The sequence below is a fragment of the Fusarium proliferatum genome, assembly GCF_900067095.1.
Source record: "Fusarium proliferatum ET1 genome assembly, contig: FPRO_scaffold017, whole genome shotgun sequence".
Taxonomy (NCBI): domain Eukaryota; kingdom Fungi; phylum Ascomycota; class Sordariomycetes; order Hypocreales; family Nectriaceae; genus Fusarium; species Fusarium proliferatum.
In genome coordinates, this window is record NW_022194806.1 from 428,051 (window position 1) to 444,860 (window position 16,810).

Consider the following 16,810-nt stretch of genomic DNA (forward strand, 5'->3'; position numbering starts at 1 on the left):
TATAAAGTAATAGAATTAACCTAATTTCTTTAAACCTTTAGTCCTAAAACCCTGCCATTACCTTGCATTTATTTAACTGTATATATAGATATATTGGCCTTATTAATTTAAAAGTAGCTGCCCTTATATCATAATAACCCTTTTAGCTATATTAAGAAGCCACTCTTTATATATATTTAATATACCTATAAAGGCAATAAGGAAGGCTACCTAATTTAACTAAAAGGGATAACCTTCTTTTAGGTCTCTTTTTAGATCCTTTAGGTCTAATAGCTTATAATTAACTTAAATTAGTTCGATTAGGCTATAAGGGCCTATATAATAAATTAACCTAATTAAATTGCAGTTAAAGATACCTATCTTAATAAGACTAGATTGGCTTTTTAATAAGAAATTCTTTTTAATTATAGCTACTATTATATATATATATATCTCTTTATATTCCTTTTTATTAGCTGCCTTTATAGTAGGTCTAATAGCTAAATTGAAGTTATAGCTAATTATATAATAGGTATAATTATATAGCTGTAGGCTATTTTATATAGGTATTATATTAATACCTATAATTAATATTAATAGCTATAATTAATAGGTATTTAGGTTAGGGAATGTATTTAGTAATAAATTTAATGCAGTATTCTTTTAGGTGGGTTAAAGGAATAAGGCTAATATAGCTGCCAAAAGGTAAACCTACAGGCAGTATTAATACTGCTTAAATAAGGCAGTAATTACACCACTAAGGCAGATAAACCTTATAAAACTCTAACTATTAAGATATAGGCCTACTGTAAAGGCCTTATTATTTAAGCCTTTATTTATTTAGGTAAATATAAAAATATAAAAAATAAATAATATCTTGTTTTATTATAATAGATTTTAAATTTCTAATTAATTATTATTTTTATAAATTAAATAAACTCTTTTTTACCTTTTTAATAAAGTAAAACAGTTTTATTAATAGGTTTTGCCATACAGCTGCCTTATTAACCTAAGTTAAGCTGCATAAAGGTCAGAAACTAGGCTGTAGATGTTTGCAAGAAATGCCTAGAACAATTAGTAAGTACCTACACTATTTACACCTCCCAGGCAGTGTCACATTTACCATTGACTGAAGGAGTCTGGTGCTCAAGGGCTGTATGTTATTGAAAGACGCTTTACTGTTAGTAATCGACCTGCCGACAGTGGAACCCTGAAAAGACTGACCAATCATTTCTATAAAGGCCGGGGTTTCAGCTCCAAGCGCCAGTAATCATGTCGTCACAAGCCAGGGCGCTTATATCAGAACTCAAACACCCAATAACAATCCTGCTGCAAGCGGCAGGGGAATTTGTATGTATGATCCGCCCAACTACTGACCAATCAAATGGGTCAGCTAGGAACAAGGTCACTCACCGCTCAGTGCCAAGAATAACAATCACAATGTAGCCTAGAATATCCACCATACCAGAGCTTCGTATTGTAGTCGACCTATCGGGGACACCATACATGATTGTTCACCAAGACTGCATGTTACAGATGAGCTGAATATGGTCCTGCCTTGTTACATCGACAATATCAGAGACCACTTCATTAGTGTTATCAAATATCGTATTGCAGAATCCGGAAAGAGATCATATTGCAGTCCCGATGCCTTCGAAGCGGAGAGGCCGAAGCCATAGCGATGCCGACAGAAGCCCAACACCATCCGCAGAGCGTAAGAGGCAGAAGCACGAAAAAGATCGCGGCGACAGTTCCGAACTGTGCATGGCAGATCTGTCGCCACCAAAAGTCCAGCCAGAAAATTATTCTGTCGGTTGGATATGCGCTCTAGACATTGAACTAACTGCCGCGGAGTGCATGTTAGATGCGTCACACGGAAATTGCGATCAAGATACCCATGACAGCAACACATACATTCTTGGGAGCATTGGCGAACATAACATTGTTCTGGCCTGTCTCCCTGACGGCGGAGCCGGTAACAACAACGCCGCCATAGTTGCTACCCACCTGCGTCGAACTTTTCCTTCTATAACTCTAATGTTAATGGTTGGGATTGGAGGTGGTGTTCCTGGACCGCATAACCCGCGTCTCGGGGACGTGGTGATAGGTAATGAGGTCATTCAATACGATCTCGTCAAAAGCTTCGACGATCATGTTCAGCTTAAAGGCATTGCTCGCCGTCCAGATTCGAATGTGCGCACTGCTTTGACCAGGTTCAAGGCTGATCATGAAACGCATCAGAAGAACATCTCGAATATTCTGCAACGTCTAAAAGAATACATTGCACCGGATCCGGCTTTAGACGTGTTATTTTGCGGTGACTGTGAGTACTCTCCCGCCCAGAATTGCGAGTTTTGCGACCAGCAAAACCACAGACGACGGGCACCTCGATCAGCAGAACCTCACATCCATTACGGAAGGATTGCATCAGGAAACCGGGTTGTGAGAAACGCTATAGAAAGGGACAGAATTGCAGAAGAGCTTGATGTTCTCTGTATCGATATGGAAGCAGCAGGTGTCATGGACAGCTTCACTTGTTTATCGATACGGGGGCTGAGTGACTATGCGGACTCTCATAAGAACGATATATGGCAAACACACGCTGCAAATGCAGCAGCAGCGTGCACAAAGGAATTCCTTGCTGTTGTGCCTTCCAGGGCACTTCCAGGTACGTAGTGGCTGCAGCACCGTGAATCGCGACCTTTAAATTAAGGTTTTTGATTTGACTAGTATAAAAACAGGTTCTTCTTCAGCTAGCATCAACACTTCAAGCTCGGCTCGTCAGCAGCAGCAGCCTAGAGTAGTCCTTCGCAACATCAAAACGGGAAGACGCGGCCGTCAGTTATTTGAGACCAACGAAGGATTGGTGGTCTCAAATGTTTCTGCAGAAGACGATTCTGTTCAGGCTTTTGGATCAAAAGACATTCTTCAAATAGCTTCTGGTATCTGTACGACAGAAAATATCGAGTCTCCAGATGCCGATAACTCAACGGAGGAGCTAATGGATGAATGTGCCTCAGCGTATGCTCGCCGTTGATAAACTATTCAATAAATAATTTTCTTCCTTATCGCCGAATATCATTTACTACTCCAAGCTTCTTTCCCGTGCCGGTTTTGAAATTTGATGGTTCAGCGTTCTGGCGGGGGGCAGCTGCTTGACGACTGCCCAGCATTTGCGCGAGGTCCTTGACTGATGACTCTTCCCAAGCGCCAACGACCTGCCATGAATGGTTTCCCGCTTCAACATTTTCTGCGTCATACAGATGGTCTCTGGTTGACAATAATAACTGTACACCACATTCGCCAACTGTAATATTTTTGAGTTTGTGGGTGGGCCGGTCGATGCTCGAAGGCACGTCTTGCAGGTCGGGTTTGAAATCGTACTCCATACTGAATGTAGTAAGTGGTAGTGGATGAATAGACTTTGGGTTGAAGTTTTGAAGTAAGAGAATAAGTGCTTGAGCGACGGTGCAGGGTCAAATGCAGGTCGGGGTTTAGACCTTGGCCTTATTTCACCTCGAATGGAAGGACAGTCAACCATGGCCGGCTACTGCGTTCATCCGATGGCCGAAATGGAAAAGAGGGGGCCGGCGCTTATTGCGCCCTCTTGTGGCCAGACTCAGCGCTACCGGGAGAATATCGGAAACACCAAGACTGATCGACCAGCTCTCGAATTAGTCAGCCAGTGAGAGGGCAGATCAGAAATTAGTTCCTGCTAGCGGATTAAGGTAGGCAAAAGAGATCTATTTAATAAGAAACTTATATCTTAATAACATCATAGGCCAACTTATTATAGTCTCATTTTAGAATTAATACCGTTTTTTTTCTAAACGAAAATATCGGCCTCGTAGAGATTAATGTTGCTTGACTGGGGCCTGTACTGCCGGCAAGTACAATGTGCTTTGAGCGATGCAAGGTGAGCTTTTACCAAAAGCAAATTGATTATTTCTTTCCACTGTCTAATTGTAGTAGCTTAGAGCTTTCTCCAGGCTGATCCATTGTTTTTCCATTCAGTATGCGAAAGAAAGTCTTTGATACGATACTATCACTGGCAAAAGGAATAGTTCGGAATTGCTTTGTTCGAGATCTGTCTTCTACCTCGTGCTTCCGTAGGGACCTGCCAAACTTTGATGTAATGTTGTGGAATTTGGCTTGTTGAGGAATTCCTTTGCGGCGTACGGAAGACATTGTTGGAGAGCATAAAATACATCCCTCGATCCATATTGTATGTATCCAATAACCATTCGCCGCAATTCTCAATGCTCTTCATTCCGGTCCATCGGTTACGTATCTCAGAGGGCCCTACAATGGGCTCCTCTAGACTCCCTACATTGTGATGAACCTTCATTGTTAAATGGCCGGTACAGAACCATGCAAGTTTATCGGAAGAATCAAGGCCAATAACAAGGTCAACGTTTAGATTCGGATCAATCACAGATTTTCCATCTTCTAAGGAGACAGGGGAAGGTACTCTGGGTGCCCATTGAATGAATGGGATAATCCACGGGACGAAACATTTAGTATGAATGATAATCCTCGAAACAGATGCTTTTCCGATTCTTAAAAGCCGTCGGAAAGCATCGATGAGTATATCTACTGCCTTTGCACTGGGAAAGACCGTATCCTCTCGTAAGATAGTGTTTGAGTTCTCGTCTAAGTTATTGCGCTGGCATGAAAATCTGTGCCAACCTAGAATTAAGTCAGTGAATCGAGACCGGAATAGCCTTACCTCCATAGCAGACAATAAAGCGCTAGGTTACTTCGTCGTTACAAGTAGCGTTTTATTGGTGGCGGCACTCTTTAGCATTACATAGAACTCTGATGCTGCTTCAAAGGGGCCTGCAGCTGTCACCAGGGCTGCTGCTAAACCAAGGAATTGTATGCCAGATGCGCTCTTTCCAATTTGAGTAGCGTTGTAGTTGTGAAAATGGCCAACAGAATTTCTTAAGAAAAGCAATGGTAGCTGGTGGATTTGTTGGAAGAACATCGGTTTCGATTTTACGATAAATCTCATGGCACATGGGGATGGTAGCACTAAACTCATCGGAGGTTAGCAATGCTAGAGGTTGGATGTTATTGCTTGTAGCTACATGAGAGATTCCTTGAGAGATCGAAAGAGCAACGCTCACAGTGGAATCTAGGCTCCACTTTGCTGCGACCGCCATGCTGAGAGAGTTTAATTTTGCAATCGACACACTGATGACACTGAGATAGCGTCTTCTAAAGGCCTCCCCACACATGATTCTGGCCGTCGACATGTTGGTCTTCTTGCGAGAATTCCCAAATGTTTCTTGACATTCCGGAACCGCACTACTCGGATTCAGCTCAGAACCGTCAGGCTACTTCTAATTAGCAGCACTCGCACTCTTCCTCTTTCCTACTAAAACTCTAGCTTTGAGCTAATGGGATCTCCTGTTTATCTTGGCTATCTACTTTGAACTTTATCCTTCTCTTCACTCTCACATCACTACCGTCGTGCCAAACATCGGCTATTCTTTGAAACCGCGTAGGGGTCTGGACCGCCCCTAATCACCTCCGTCTTGAGTCTTTCCAACACGTGCGTGATATGGAGCAACCACGAAGCCCTTATCTCGCAAAGGGCGTTTGTAATTTAGCTTTGTCTTTACCAATTGTGTGAACTGGGGAAAATAAGTTTATCTTGACCTCTTTGCAACGCTTTTTATGGCCAAGCGGCTGTATTGAAGCCTTCTCGTTTACCATCCCTGGGCTACCCTAGGCCAGATCAATGGCGGCGCCCACTTCTCCTCTGCATCATTATCATGACAGGAAATTGTAACGCGCCAAAACATGAACAACTAACCTTACAACCGGGGCCCACGAAGGAGACCAGATATTAGTGAACGTTTTCCATCCCCTGGGAAATATAAACATGTCCCTCAGTACGCCAGCCAGGCTAAGAACGCGTTTGGGCTAAGGCACGAGACACGATACCGAACATTATAAAGCGGATTAACAAAACAGTATTGGGATGTCTCTTGACTTTAGTTTCAGCTTCGAAGTTCCTCTAGGTATCATAGGAGTATCCGTTTAGCGCGGCTGGAGGAATTAGGGTTTTGAAGCCAACCTTGGCACAGGTCAGTGCCGCTCTGCGCAGCTAAGTCTTCATGCCCTTAGGAAACTTTATCGGTTTAGGGGCATATCAATATGTATATTGATATATTCCTTCGGTGTCCACTCCTACGTACTTGGATAAGTCGACCGTTGCACAATTAGTAAGCATACCTTTGCGGCTAGGTGAAGCAAGTTAGTCTAGCTCAATGTTAAGCTTAGAAATGGGACGTACAGCCGTACTTGGCTGATAGCGGAAGAGAGACTTTCTGAAATCAGGCGATCCTCATTGTGCATCTTGGTCACTAATGATCAGCCCGCAACCTTGATAAACTCCCACAAAGTGCCACCGTCATCGTCTCGAAATAAGCCACTTCCATCCTCCTTAGCAGAAACCTGTCTCTGCTTCCAAAAGTCCAAGGCCTGGATTTGGTACACGCCACCCTCCATATGACGTAGAGTAAAATCCTCCCAGCCTTTGTGATGGTAAACCTTTGCGTAGAAATCCCACCAAAAGTCATGACCAAGAAAGGACCCCATAGCAATATTCTTGAAACCTCTAAATCCGTCTCTCTCATTACATTCCCACTGTGCCTGCTCCGAAATGTATGTTTGGGGTTTCTCCAGATCCATCCGCTCGAGGCGTAGATGGCCATTGTGGCACGTGAGGACGCGGCCACGGGCAACGTCGTAGATGAGATATTTGCCGTCGTGGTGAGGATTAGACTTACGAGTGAGACCAAGAGAACAATTCGAAGCTGCACCGATATTCGTTGAAGCCGGTGTGTACATTGGAGTGTCTATTCCGCCACTTGAATCATCAGGCCAGTCCTCACCAGCATCGGCTTCGGAAACGGTGCGAGGTGTCATCACCCCAACGCTTGATAGAGTGCTTGACATTGATGCTGGTGGACTTGGATCCTCAACTCAAGATACCGATCGAGATGGTACAGACAAGTGCCAGCAGACTTAGTAGATGAAATTTAACTTTAGGTATTGATGTTGCATGAATGGAGATATCCTACTACCCCGCTCTCTTTTTTGTACTGTTGGCTGCGTGGTCGGCTGACTGATAGCAAGTAACTAATCACAGAGTTGAGTTCATCGACCCACTTTAGGCCTCGTAAGGGATGATAATTGCCAGGGTGTAAAGTTGACTTGACTTGATCCTGTAATGGAAGAAGAGCGGCAATCAGCACAAGGGTTTGCCATGCCCTTGTCACAGAACACGACGCGACCTGTTCTACCTCTTTTAGCTCTAGCCTCACGATTCTACTACCTGTTTGGGATCAAAATGTGCTTCCAATTGGGTCAGCGTTATAAAGCTAATCGCTAGGCGAGTCAGTAAGGTGGATCTTTGTGATTAGCGTTTCCTCCCTAGTCTGGAGATGAATCTGACTGAACCAGCTCTCGACGCTGGTTTGCCCGGAATGCCATTCAAGCCAAGACTACCAATTGCTAACGTGGCCATGCTCGCGGTAGCGATCTCCCCTCTTGGAAACCCTAAAATGACGGTAGGGGGCTGATCTTGAGACCTTTGCCTTTGACAACCCGAGAGGATGTCTTGAGCTTAGTGATTCGCAGATTAAAGTGAACTGAGTCAATTGATCAGCTAGGCATCTGTTGATCAAGGTGTACTTCAAGGTAAGGGTTTTGCCCCGCTGTTCCATCAGTAGTCTCCGTGAGGACCTTAGGAGCATGGCTCTGTATCGCACTCTGGTAACAGATACAATGAGATTGCTTTTGGACTTTCTGCAGATTGGAGATTGGCAGGTGATAGATCTGGCTTCGATCCCTCGGATTTCTTGCAACTTCCTGACGGTGGCCTCTGTACGCATTTTGCCATTGCCATAACACTTGTCATTCATAAAAACGCGCTACCTCAAGACTAATTTACCAGCGAAGACATCAATTGTATGGACCTCGAGTGTAAGAAGATGAAAAATTGTATCTACATCACCAGCAAAGGCGAAGGCGAGCATGCTAGACGTTCACAGGCGCAACGTGACGAGGCCCTTGAAGAGCCGCAGTTGCTTTTGAGTAAACAGATAGAACACCTTGCAACTAGTCTGTAATAGCGCCATATTGCCGTCCTATATACTTCCAGGCAGAGCTATATATCAGTAGTCCATCTCTAGGAGGAGTTATTTACTTTAACTAAATAGTTATCGAGTTTCCAGTCAATTAGGGTGACCAATATAAGTCTTCAAACAAGCAATGCCTTGGGGTATTTATTAAGGCCTGCCTCAAGAAGTATGGCAAGTCGCCTAATGCTGATCATATCCTCCCATTAAAGGGGGGGGGGGGGGGGGGGGTAAGGACCTTCAAATGCGGCATCCAGAGACCCTCAGAGGCCGGATTCTCCGTGGACTGTTAGCGGGCATGCGCTCATATCTAGCGTGCCTTCTCGCTTTCCTGCGACATCTATCGATGTTGTTGATGTTTCACATGATCTGTTAAGGGAAGTGCAGTCAAACCGCAGATTCTTGTCTCGGCCAATTCAGCTCACTGCAGAAGCAAAAGAATGAGGGCCGTAATATCTAAAGGTCCGACAGGGCCTTTTCTATGTTGCCCCGTGAATGACGAGGAGATGCACATGATCTGGTGTAGCCTTGATGGTCTCTGTTTTGATTCCCACCTGGAGTTCCCCGATTGGCTGGCTGGGGTTGAAATACCATTTCGCCGATGCTACTGCGTGTTGGTCGCCAACACATGCAAGAATGTGGCACAGACTTAGGATAGGGGTACCAGCAACTGGTCCAGGGGCATCCTAATGACAGTACCTCAAGCTTTGATGAGAAGGGGCAATCTACAATTTACCTGTACTGGTAAACTTCTGGTGGTGATAATAAATAAAAACGAAGAGATTAAATTGGGGGCGGCTACTAACGAAAATGCTAGATATCCATTGGCGTTCGGTATTAGCTTCAAGGCCCCATGGTTTTGAAACATCTTTATCTTACTCCACAAACAAGCATATTTCGGCGAAGTGTTTTTGGGTCTGAGAAATTAAATTAGAAATGACTGTATAGGGAAGGTGTGTTGGTTATTGCGTTTCAGTCTCCAGACAAAAGCAAGAAGGCAATTCGGCTAAATAGGAACTGCTTGTTTAACTTTGATATAAGAGAGCTTGACTTGAGAGCTGAATACCTACTCATCTCATTACCACTCCTCCAAGTCCGTTGCCACACTCTTTATCATGGGTACTTCTTATCACAACAATATGGCATCCGAACGCAACAGCACCCTACCTATCGGGCGTAAGCCCGTAAACACAGCCAATGCTGTTGCTCGGCCCACCAGCGTTGAGTCTAAGTCAGTTGAACCTGCAAGTGAGCCGCTTCTATTGGACCAAGAAAACGACCCAAACACTCCTACAAATGCTTTCGATCAAAAACGATCCGCCAGCGCTATTGGTGTAGTACCCATTGAAGACCAAATTCACAGCGCGACTTTGAACCAGGAAGACTTTGCCGTTGAGGGATATAGCACAGAGAAAGTCAATACGTGCTCGGAAACCATTGTCCCAAGTAGGGTGCGCTGGGGAAACACCCTGCGGCGGGTTATCGAGGGTTGGTGGCAGGAGATTCTTTGCTGTTTGGTCAGCGTCGTCGCTCTCATAACCCTGACAATGACCTTGAGAAAATTCAATAATCAGCCACTGCCCGATTGGCCATCCGGTATCACTTTGAATACAGTTCTAGCTTGCATAGCCACCATATGCAGATCCGCACTACTTATTCCTGTAACAGAAGGTTTAGCACAAGCCAAATGGGTTTGGTTCAAGCAGCCACGACCGCTCAAGGACTTCGAAGCATTTGACAAGGCGTCAAGAGGCCTAGGTGGTAGCTTGAGCTTGCTCTCTCACACCAAGGGATGGTAAGCTCTGCCTCTCAGATACCCAAGTTCGTACGGTTACTCACAAAAATAGGGTTGTTGGTATCATCGCTGCATTTCTTTTGAGTACCACGATTGCCACATCAACAATCACACAATTTGCTGTCACATACCCGTCTAGATTTGGCCAAGATGGAAGCAAGGGAAGTGCAGAGGCATGGAGGTTAGGGGAGAACTGGGGGAAGGACGAGTTGGATTATGCTTTCAGTAAGTCACCTACTTCTTACCACTGGCTTCTCATAATGCACATGCTGTAAAATTTGATTGGTAAATGTCTGACAAATACGCATAGTGAACCAGCCAGCAATTGCAAGAGGTGCCAGGCGAGGGATCAATAATTTGGTGACCGAAACGATCCCCTTTAGAGAACCCAAGTGTGGCTCAGCCAACTGCAGATGGCCAGAATTCCGCACGCTTGCTATAGGATACGAGGTTACGAGTACGTTATATATCACCCCTCCAAGATGGTTGCCCGTCATATCTAAGGTTTTCCTCAGATGTCACCCACCTGATCGAGGCGGATGTCAATTTCCACGATGGCAATCCTAATATCACTCTACCCAATGGTGTCTGGACTGAACCGGGCAAAAGTCGTGTCAGATTCACTGGCGCCCCAACATTTTCCCTTGGCAGTGGGCCAACCCTAGTACATCAGCATTTGCAGAATGTATCAATTCTCCATCATTTTGCCATTTATTGGGATGGATATAATCTCGTACCCTGCGCAGTCGAGGTATCTCACTATTGGTGTATTGACACTTATCATCCTGAAGTAGTCGACAATGTCGTTCGGATGAACAAGTCGGCGTCTCAGATCCCAAAGTTGCACGCATTTCAAGGGGATGATTATCGTGGATACGTGAATTTGGAACTACCAGGCAAAGACGACGTCACATGGACCATTAGTCGGCTAGCTACGAGCACAATAGCAGCTCAGTTAAACGAATCGCTAACTGGCTACACTGTCGTTCTGGCAGGAGAACCAAGACGTGATACATCAGGCAGTGACATCTTAGCACAAGCCACCAAAGAGGTTTTACAAAAGCTTGCAAAGGGCAATTCCACGCTTGAATTTCAGGAGGCAGAGAGAGCTTGGTGGACTGCCCTGGAGGGCATGGCGGGGAACGTGGCTAACAGTCTCACAAACACGTAAGTTCATCTACTTCTTTATCTGCTGCGCTATCCTAATACCGGCTCGAACAGACTCCTTCCTGATCAGTCCAACGTCCATGGTGTTTCATTAATTACCGAGGTATATGTCCAGGTTCGGTGGGAATGGTTGGCGCTTCTAAGTGTACAAGTTGCTCTCTCTATCTCTCTTCTGATTTGCATTATTGTTGAGTCAGCGAAAGCAGAGGTTGAAGTAATGAAAGGTTCGGCAGTGCCAGTATTGTTTGCCATCAGTGCGGTGGACAAGGCTAGGATGGAGAATGGGGACACCGATTTGGATTCACTGAGACAGATGAAGCATTATCAGCAGCTATCTCACGTTAACCTACACAAGGTCGGTCAAAAATGGGTCTTGCAGTAGAGATAGCTCCAGCCAGACGGTTCTGGTTATTCAGTATCATAATTCATCTGGTGGTCATCAACATGTCCAAGTTCGAGTTGGCCGACACTACAGGTCGAGTCAATGTGTACATGTCTGAACTCAATCATCAGGGGGACTCCATGCTTGGAAGAGCTCCGTCTACAGTTCTCCATGTTCTGTTCTCTTCAGGTTTGTTGGTTTGAGCTCTAGAGCACATGGTCAGGGTGTAACCATACTTCGTAAACAGCCATCATGCTTTCGTCTCGACACTGAGTTAGATACTTTCTTTTCTTGTATTTTTAGCTAATACTAGATAAAAAATGGCTCTATAGAAATTGATCAATTAATTGCTTTATTTTCTATTAGTTTACATATATATATATAGATATTGCTAGATATATCGTGGTAGTTCTATTTTAAAAAAGTAAAAAGCCTCTGTCAACTGCCCGCGCGAATGTCCAACATGACCCCCAAGGACCCAAGCCTGGGGGGAGCCCGATTTGCACGTCCTATATTTCTATGGTGCTGTATAAGAATGGGCGGTCTAACTGGATGTGCTAGGGATGTCACGCAGCGTGCACGGGCCAAATTTGTTGTATTTCGTCGACATGGCACCACGACGGCGTACAGTAGTAGGCTAGATGTAATAGTAAGCTGACTGCGCCGATGCCAGGAAGAATCCTTCAAATCCTGTCAGCTTACTTGTTGATGAATACCATAAAGGCAACTGACTCTCAGCTCAATTCTGATAAAAATCTTCCATTGCGATGCTAGTAGTTGTTGACAATTGTTAGGATGTCGTCTTTATCACAGCTTAATACTGAGCAGGCGCAAGTCTTGGATATTGTCCGTGGCTTTCACGAGTATTTCAGTTCCCCGCCCCCATTTAAAGAAGGAGGACGCTTCGCTCTGCCGCATGGCCTAATAACTGTTCCTTTCCCACCAGAGATGGGTGGTCTCAAGACAGAAAGCTTTGATGATATGTATGAGCGCGTTAGTGGATTGCTCGCCAAACAACAAGAGTCCGGGCCAACGGGCTTCAAACATCAACTGGCAAAACCACCGGCGGATGTATGGGTCTCTCAAAACATAGCTGCTGTATTCGTGGGTTGGTCAGCCTCCATGGATGGTCGTGGCGAGTTCATCCACACCGTTCACCTCTGCACCTTGCACCGTCAATCTGACGACGTTCTGAGCTACGAAAATCCATGGCGTATTTCAGCACTTGTTGATATGATGCATCTATCACCTGAGCAGCCGGTGCCGTCAGTCGAGACGGGCCCTGTGTCAGAAATCATCGCTCCATTCCAAGACTTTCTCAAGAACATCAAAGCTCAAGATTGGGAGGCCATCCCCGCCCTGCTTTTGCCTGGTGCAGGGGCTACGCTATCGAAAGATGGTCATGCACCGGAGACATTTATGTGGTCGGAACTCATTGAGCACCTACGGCAAGCAGCTCAGAATGAACCTACAATTGAGGAGCGGCTTCTTGACTGCGAGACACGGCGTTGTGGCGATCTGGGCTTCGTTTGGGCACCGTTCGTGGTTCAGGGTGATGGTATTGGAATTTCCCACGGCGTATATGTCTGCTCCTTTAGGTTGGAGGGAGGACGATGGCTTATTAGTAGTCTTTGCGAGACGCGCTATACTAAGTGAATACATAGTTACAATCATAACCTGCGAACTAGCTTTCAATGATGGATGAGCTCATCAGTGAGATTTCTTTATTACATCTGTCCCTCGCAGCACACCATTGCCCAGTGAAACGATGCGTTCGCTCCCAGGCCTCCATCACCTTTCATACCATCAAGAGTCATAAACTTTGACCGCACACAATTGTTCAATTCAGGTTGTTCTGAAAAGAGGTTGAGAAACAACTACCGCTGTTTGGTCTTAGATCTCTTCTCACGATGGTTGATATTATGAATGAAGCTGCGCAGAGGCGGTCAAGGTTCTTCAGTTATACGGTCTCTAGGATCCCATTCACAGCGCCCGAAAGCCTTCATCTCTCTCAAAGCCATTTCTGTCGCTTGCTGGCGTTCTCAACATCGTCAGCGCGACCCAGAAGTCTCAGGGCCTCTTTCGCCGTAAGTCTTGATTGTCGCTGGGCCGACGTCTCAGCATATGGATGCCGCACCATACCAAGAACAGCGTTCCTCAAAGCTACCAAGAAATCAGCACCACTCTCACACAATGGAAGTCAGTTCGTACCCTCGTCATGAAGCTTATCCAAAGCACCAACGGCTTCTCCGTACATATCCTGAAAGTCTCTCTGCAACTCACTAGCTTCAGGGCCTGGTCTCCAAGGATTCTTGCCCTGTCGCCACGGATGCCGCCCCGAAATCATCTCGATGGCCATGACGCCAATACTCCATATATCAGCCAGCTCGTTATATCCCGTCATCTCTCGTTCGGGAGCTAGCCATCCGACCGTTCCGCCGGTTCCAGGCCGAGCGAGGTGATGCCTACCTGGAAAAGGGCTTTCTTCTGCATCATCGAGATCGAGCAGCACGAGAGATATGCATTCGGTGGTCCAGGTTCGGATGCCAATGTTGACGGGTTTGAGATCTCCATGTATCCAGCGATTTCTGTGGAGGAAGTTTGTGGCGCCGAGTATGTCTGCCAGAACGGTTGTGACGATGGATATCCTGGTTGATAAGCTCATGCGGTGTGGTTGTACTATTAGCGATGATCTCACCTTTCTTGTCCTTGTTTAAAGAGCCCCCTGGTAAGTGCGGTGGAAAGTACCTCCTGAGCAGCTGGTTCCTGAACGAACCAGACATCCGCTATCCTATTTGCTGATCTTACATCATCCGTGATAACTTCGATAAGTTGCAGTAGACGGTTTTCGTTCTTCCTCTGGCACAATGCGGCGAGTGCTTCAAGCTTTGTCTGAACTTTCCGCGTGCGCTCTCTGTCCCTGCCAACCTGCACCCTCTTCAAAGCAACACGTTGGCCATGGTCATTCGAAGCGATGCTAACCATTCCGGAAGCTCCTTTGCCTACAGTGCCTGCGCTAACGGTCCATTGTCCAATGGTGATGGGGTTGCTTTCAGATGGTGTTGGTGTCAGTGATAGCTCCAGCAGACTGGTGTGTATCTTGAGGTGCTCATCCAAGTAATCCTTGACTCTGCTGGGGTAGTCGTCGGCGTAGGACCCTCGAGCGTACTGGATGCGGTAGCAAAGAGAGCCAAAGGCTAGCCGAGCAGATGACTGGTTGAAAACTCTCTTCCTAGAGATCTTATCCCCATTCACCATGGTGGTGGATCTGTCGGTCATTGGCTGCACATATACGAAGCTTGTTTCATCGATTTGGAAAATAGCTTGATTGCGTTGAACTTTGTATATCTTGTTGTTGCCAGACCGTAAACAAAGGACGATATCGTTTAAATGAGGGCCATCTCTTAAAGACCCTATCACCCATCCTCTTGAAGGATTTCGAGGGGGTATATCGAGCGATATGAAGTAGTGGCCTTTCCAGGTTCTAAACTCCTCTTCGCTCTCGTCTTGTGGGAGGAATGATGATCTTGGATCCCGCGGCGACGAGATCGGTGATGATGATGAGAGATTTTCCGATGCTGCTCTGAATAACCGGCCGACTTCATGATCATTTTGCTGCTTTGAGGAAATCCACATGCATTTTCGCGTGTGTTGCTTTGCAGCCTGAACGGGAGGGTCATCGCTTTGTATCTGCAGCCATTCAGCAACCTCATGAAACACCAGCCGCGCCTCAGCGTTTTCTGGTGTTAGAATGATAGTAGCCCCCTCAGCAGAGCAGCCTGGTAAAGTGGGATCTTCTACCGTCTCTTGGCTGCTTGGAATATCTGAGACGTCCATAACTTCAAGTTGTCTAGATGAGCTTGGCTTGGGCTGGAAATAAATGATGTTGGTGGGGTAAATGACTCTTGACCTGGTGAGTGCAGGGTAGGTAGGCTGGTAGAGTATCTTAAGATGAAGGATGTGGCCAATGGTGCGCCACCTCGGACAAAGCGTCATCAGCGGGCCTTTGTTCTTCCGCCCTCGACGCGTCAACTTGGCATCAGGCGTTTTGTTTCTCACTCCAACACCATCAATCGGTCAGCGCCGCAAATGTTCCCAGGACAGAGAAAACGCGGCTGGCGGCAATGCCTGGCCGATAGCTACGAAAAGAATTACGGGGTAAGTATACCAGCATGTTCAATTACGGCTCGAACTGTACTCATACTGTCTCAAGCCCCTCGATGACCCAGTCCCGACATTCGGCGCCAAATTGGTGACGTTTCCATCAACGCCTACTCTACCCATGTGCTTCGCCACACCTGACCCCGACTTCCTCGAGCAACTCGATCGACTTCTTCACGCCATCGAACCCAACCCAGTACCCAAATGCCTGCAGCGCTCGCCCTTTTATGAGTCAGCGGTCGAGATGAGCTGCTCCGACAACGACACCGACGATGAAGTCAGCGAAGGCATGCGGGAATCGATACGTCAGGTCAGGGTGCGCATGTATGCCAAAATTGGTATAGACATTATCGCTGTTGAAGCTCGGCGACAAGAGCGACGAGAACGAAGAGCGCAAAGACGCCAGGCGAGGGCGGAAAACCCCGAAGCCAGCGCAGCCGAATCGAACAGCACCAAGCCGGCGCTGCACGATCATGCTATCACGCCTTCCAGCAATACCACTGAAGCAGACGCGGCTTTGCATCAGGCCAAGAACCAGAAGCGAAAGCGCCAAACAGAGGACGAGCAAGATCAGCCCCAACGCAAGGTCGCCAAACCCAGCGACACAACCACCGCTCGACCAAAGCGACGAATTCGGCCATCGTTCAAGCCGCAAGCTTCATACAGTCCTCCACAAACACCCTCACCTACCGAAAGAAAAAATACACAGGGACAACCTGGCTCGTTGTCATCTCCCGAGTCTCCTATCGCACAACAACCTACACCCGAGGTTGACAACTCTTCATGCTACTTGAAGTTCGGGAGGGGTCAGGAATCGCCAACTGCAGAAGGGGAATTGTCAGCAGGATGAAGACTGTCGGGCATATATAATCTGACTTGAATCATTGAAGATGATGCCGCGGCGCATTCCTACTTCTCCCGGACAGGTTCGTTCATTATTGAACCTGGAGGTATCATCATCCTATGGCCCGACCATCGACATTGGCGCAAAAAGCAATAAAGCTACAAATAAAGCTTCGCCACCGCCTGGTCTCCCCGCTCGAGCCCGCGAAGTCGAGCCATCGAGTGAAGCATCGAGTCTTGGCCACTCGACTACTCGAACAGTTGGCGGTTAGAGACCATGCCCGGAACGGCTCACCAGCCACTAGAGGCAATCACCCCGCCATGATGAGG

The 16,810-nt window shown here is 46.5% G+C and overlaps 7 protein-coding genes across 7 annotated transcripts; 4 read left to right on the forward strand and 3 right to left on the reverse strand.

Annotated features, from left to right (window-relative positions):
- Window positions 1-1,626: 1,626 nt before the first annotated feature.
- On the forward strand, window positions 1,627-3,016 carry FPRO_15920 (uncharacterized protein; the record flags this gene model as incomplete). Its single annotated transcript, XM_031224842.1, has 2 exons — window positions 1,627-2,647; window positions 2,721-3,016. 2 exons carry the CDS (start codon window positions 1,627-1,629, stop codon window positions 3,014-3,016), a joined length of 1,317 nt encoding a protein of 438 aa, XP_031090061.1.
- A 28-nt stretch (window positions 3,017-3,044) lies between these two features.
- On the reverse strand, window positions 3,045-3,368 carry FPRO_15921 (uncharacterized protein; the record flags this gene model as incomplete). The annotated part of the gene is made up of 1 exon (XM_031224843.1): window positions 3,045-3,368. One exon carries the CDS (start codon window positions 3,366-3,368, stop codon window positions 3,045-3,047), a length of 324 nt encoding a protein of 107 aa, XP_031090062.1.
- A 2,992-nt stretch (window positions 3,369-6,360) lies between these two features.
- FPRO_15922 (uncharacterized protein) lies at window positions 6,361-6,948 on the reverse strand (the record flags this gene model as incomplete). Its single annotated transcript, XM_031224844.1, has 1 exon — window positions 6,361-6,948. One exon carries the CDS (start codon window positions 6,946-6,948, stop codon window positions 6,361-6,363), a length of 588 nt encoding a protein of 195 aa, XP_031090063.1.
- A 2,299-nt stretch (window positions 6,949-9,247) lies between these two features.
- Window positions 9,248-11,476, forward strand: FPRO_15923 (uncharacterized protein; the record flags this gene model as incomplete). The annotated part of the gene is made up of 5 exons (XM_031224845.1): window positions 9,248-9,927; window positions 9,980-10,152; window positions 10,238-10,384; window positions 10,443-11,094; window positions 11,149-11,476. The coding sequence occupies 5 exons, from the start codon at window positions 9,248-9,250 to the stop codon at window positions 11,474-11,476; spliced, it is 1,980 nt and encodes a 659-aa protein (XP_031090064.1).
- A 795-nt stretch (window positions 11,477-12,271) lies between these two features.
- FPRO_15924 (uncharacterized protein) lies at window positions 12,272-13,132 on the forward strand (the record flags this gene model as incomplete). Its single annotated transcript, XM_031224846.1, has 1 exon — window positions 12,272-13,132. The coding sequence occupies one exon, from the start codon at window positions 12,272-12,274 to the stop codon at window positions 13,130-13,132; it is 861 nt and encodes a 286-aa protein (XP_031090065.1).
- Window positions 13,133-13,487: 355 nt separating this feature from the next.
- On the reverse strand, window positions 13,488-15,313 carry FPRO_15925 (uncharacterized protein; the record flags this gene model as incomplete). Its single annotated transcript, XM_031224848.1, has 3 exons — window positions 13,488-13,639; window positions 13,688-14,124; window positions 14,175-15,313. The coding sequence occupies 3 exons, from the start codon at window positions 15,311-15,313 to the stop codon at window positions 13,488-13,490; spliced, it is 1,728 nt and encodes a 575-aa protein (XP_031090066.1).
- A 252-nt stretch (window positions 15,314-15,565) lies between these two features.
- Window positions 15,566-16,487, forward strand: FPRO_15926 (uncharacterized protein; the record flags this gene model as incomplete). The annotated part of the gene is made up of 2 exons (XM_031224849.1): window positions 15,566-15,634; window positions 15,690-16,487. The coding sequence occupies 2 exons, from the start codon at window positions 15,566-15,568 to the stop codon at window positions 16,485-16,487; spliced, it is 867 nt and encodes a 288-aa protein (XP_031090067.1).
- Between the last annotated feature and the right edge of the window lie 323 nt (window positions 16,488-16,810).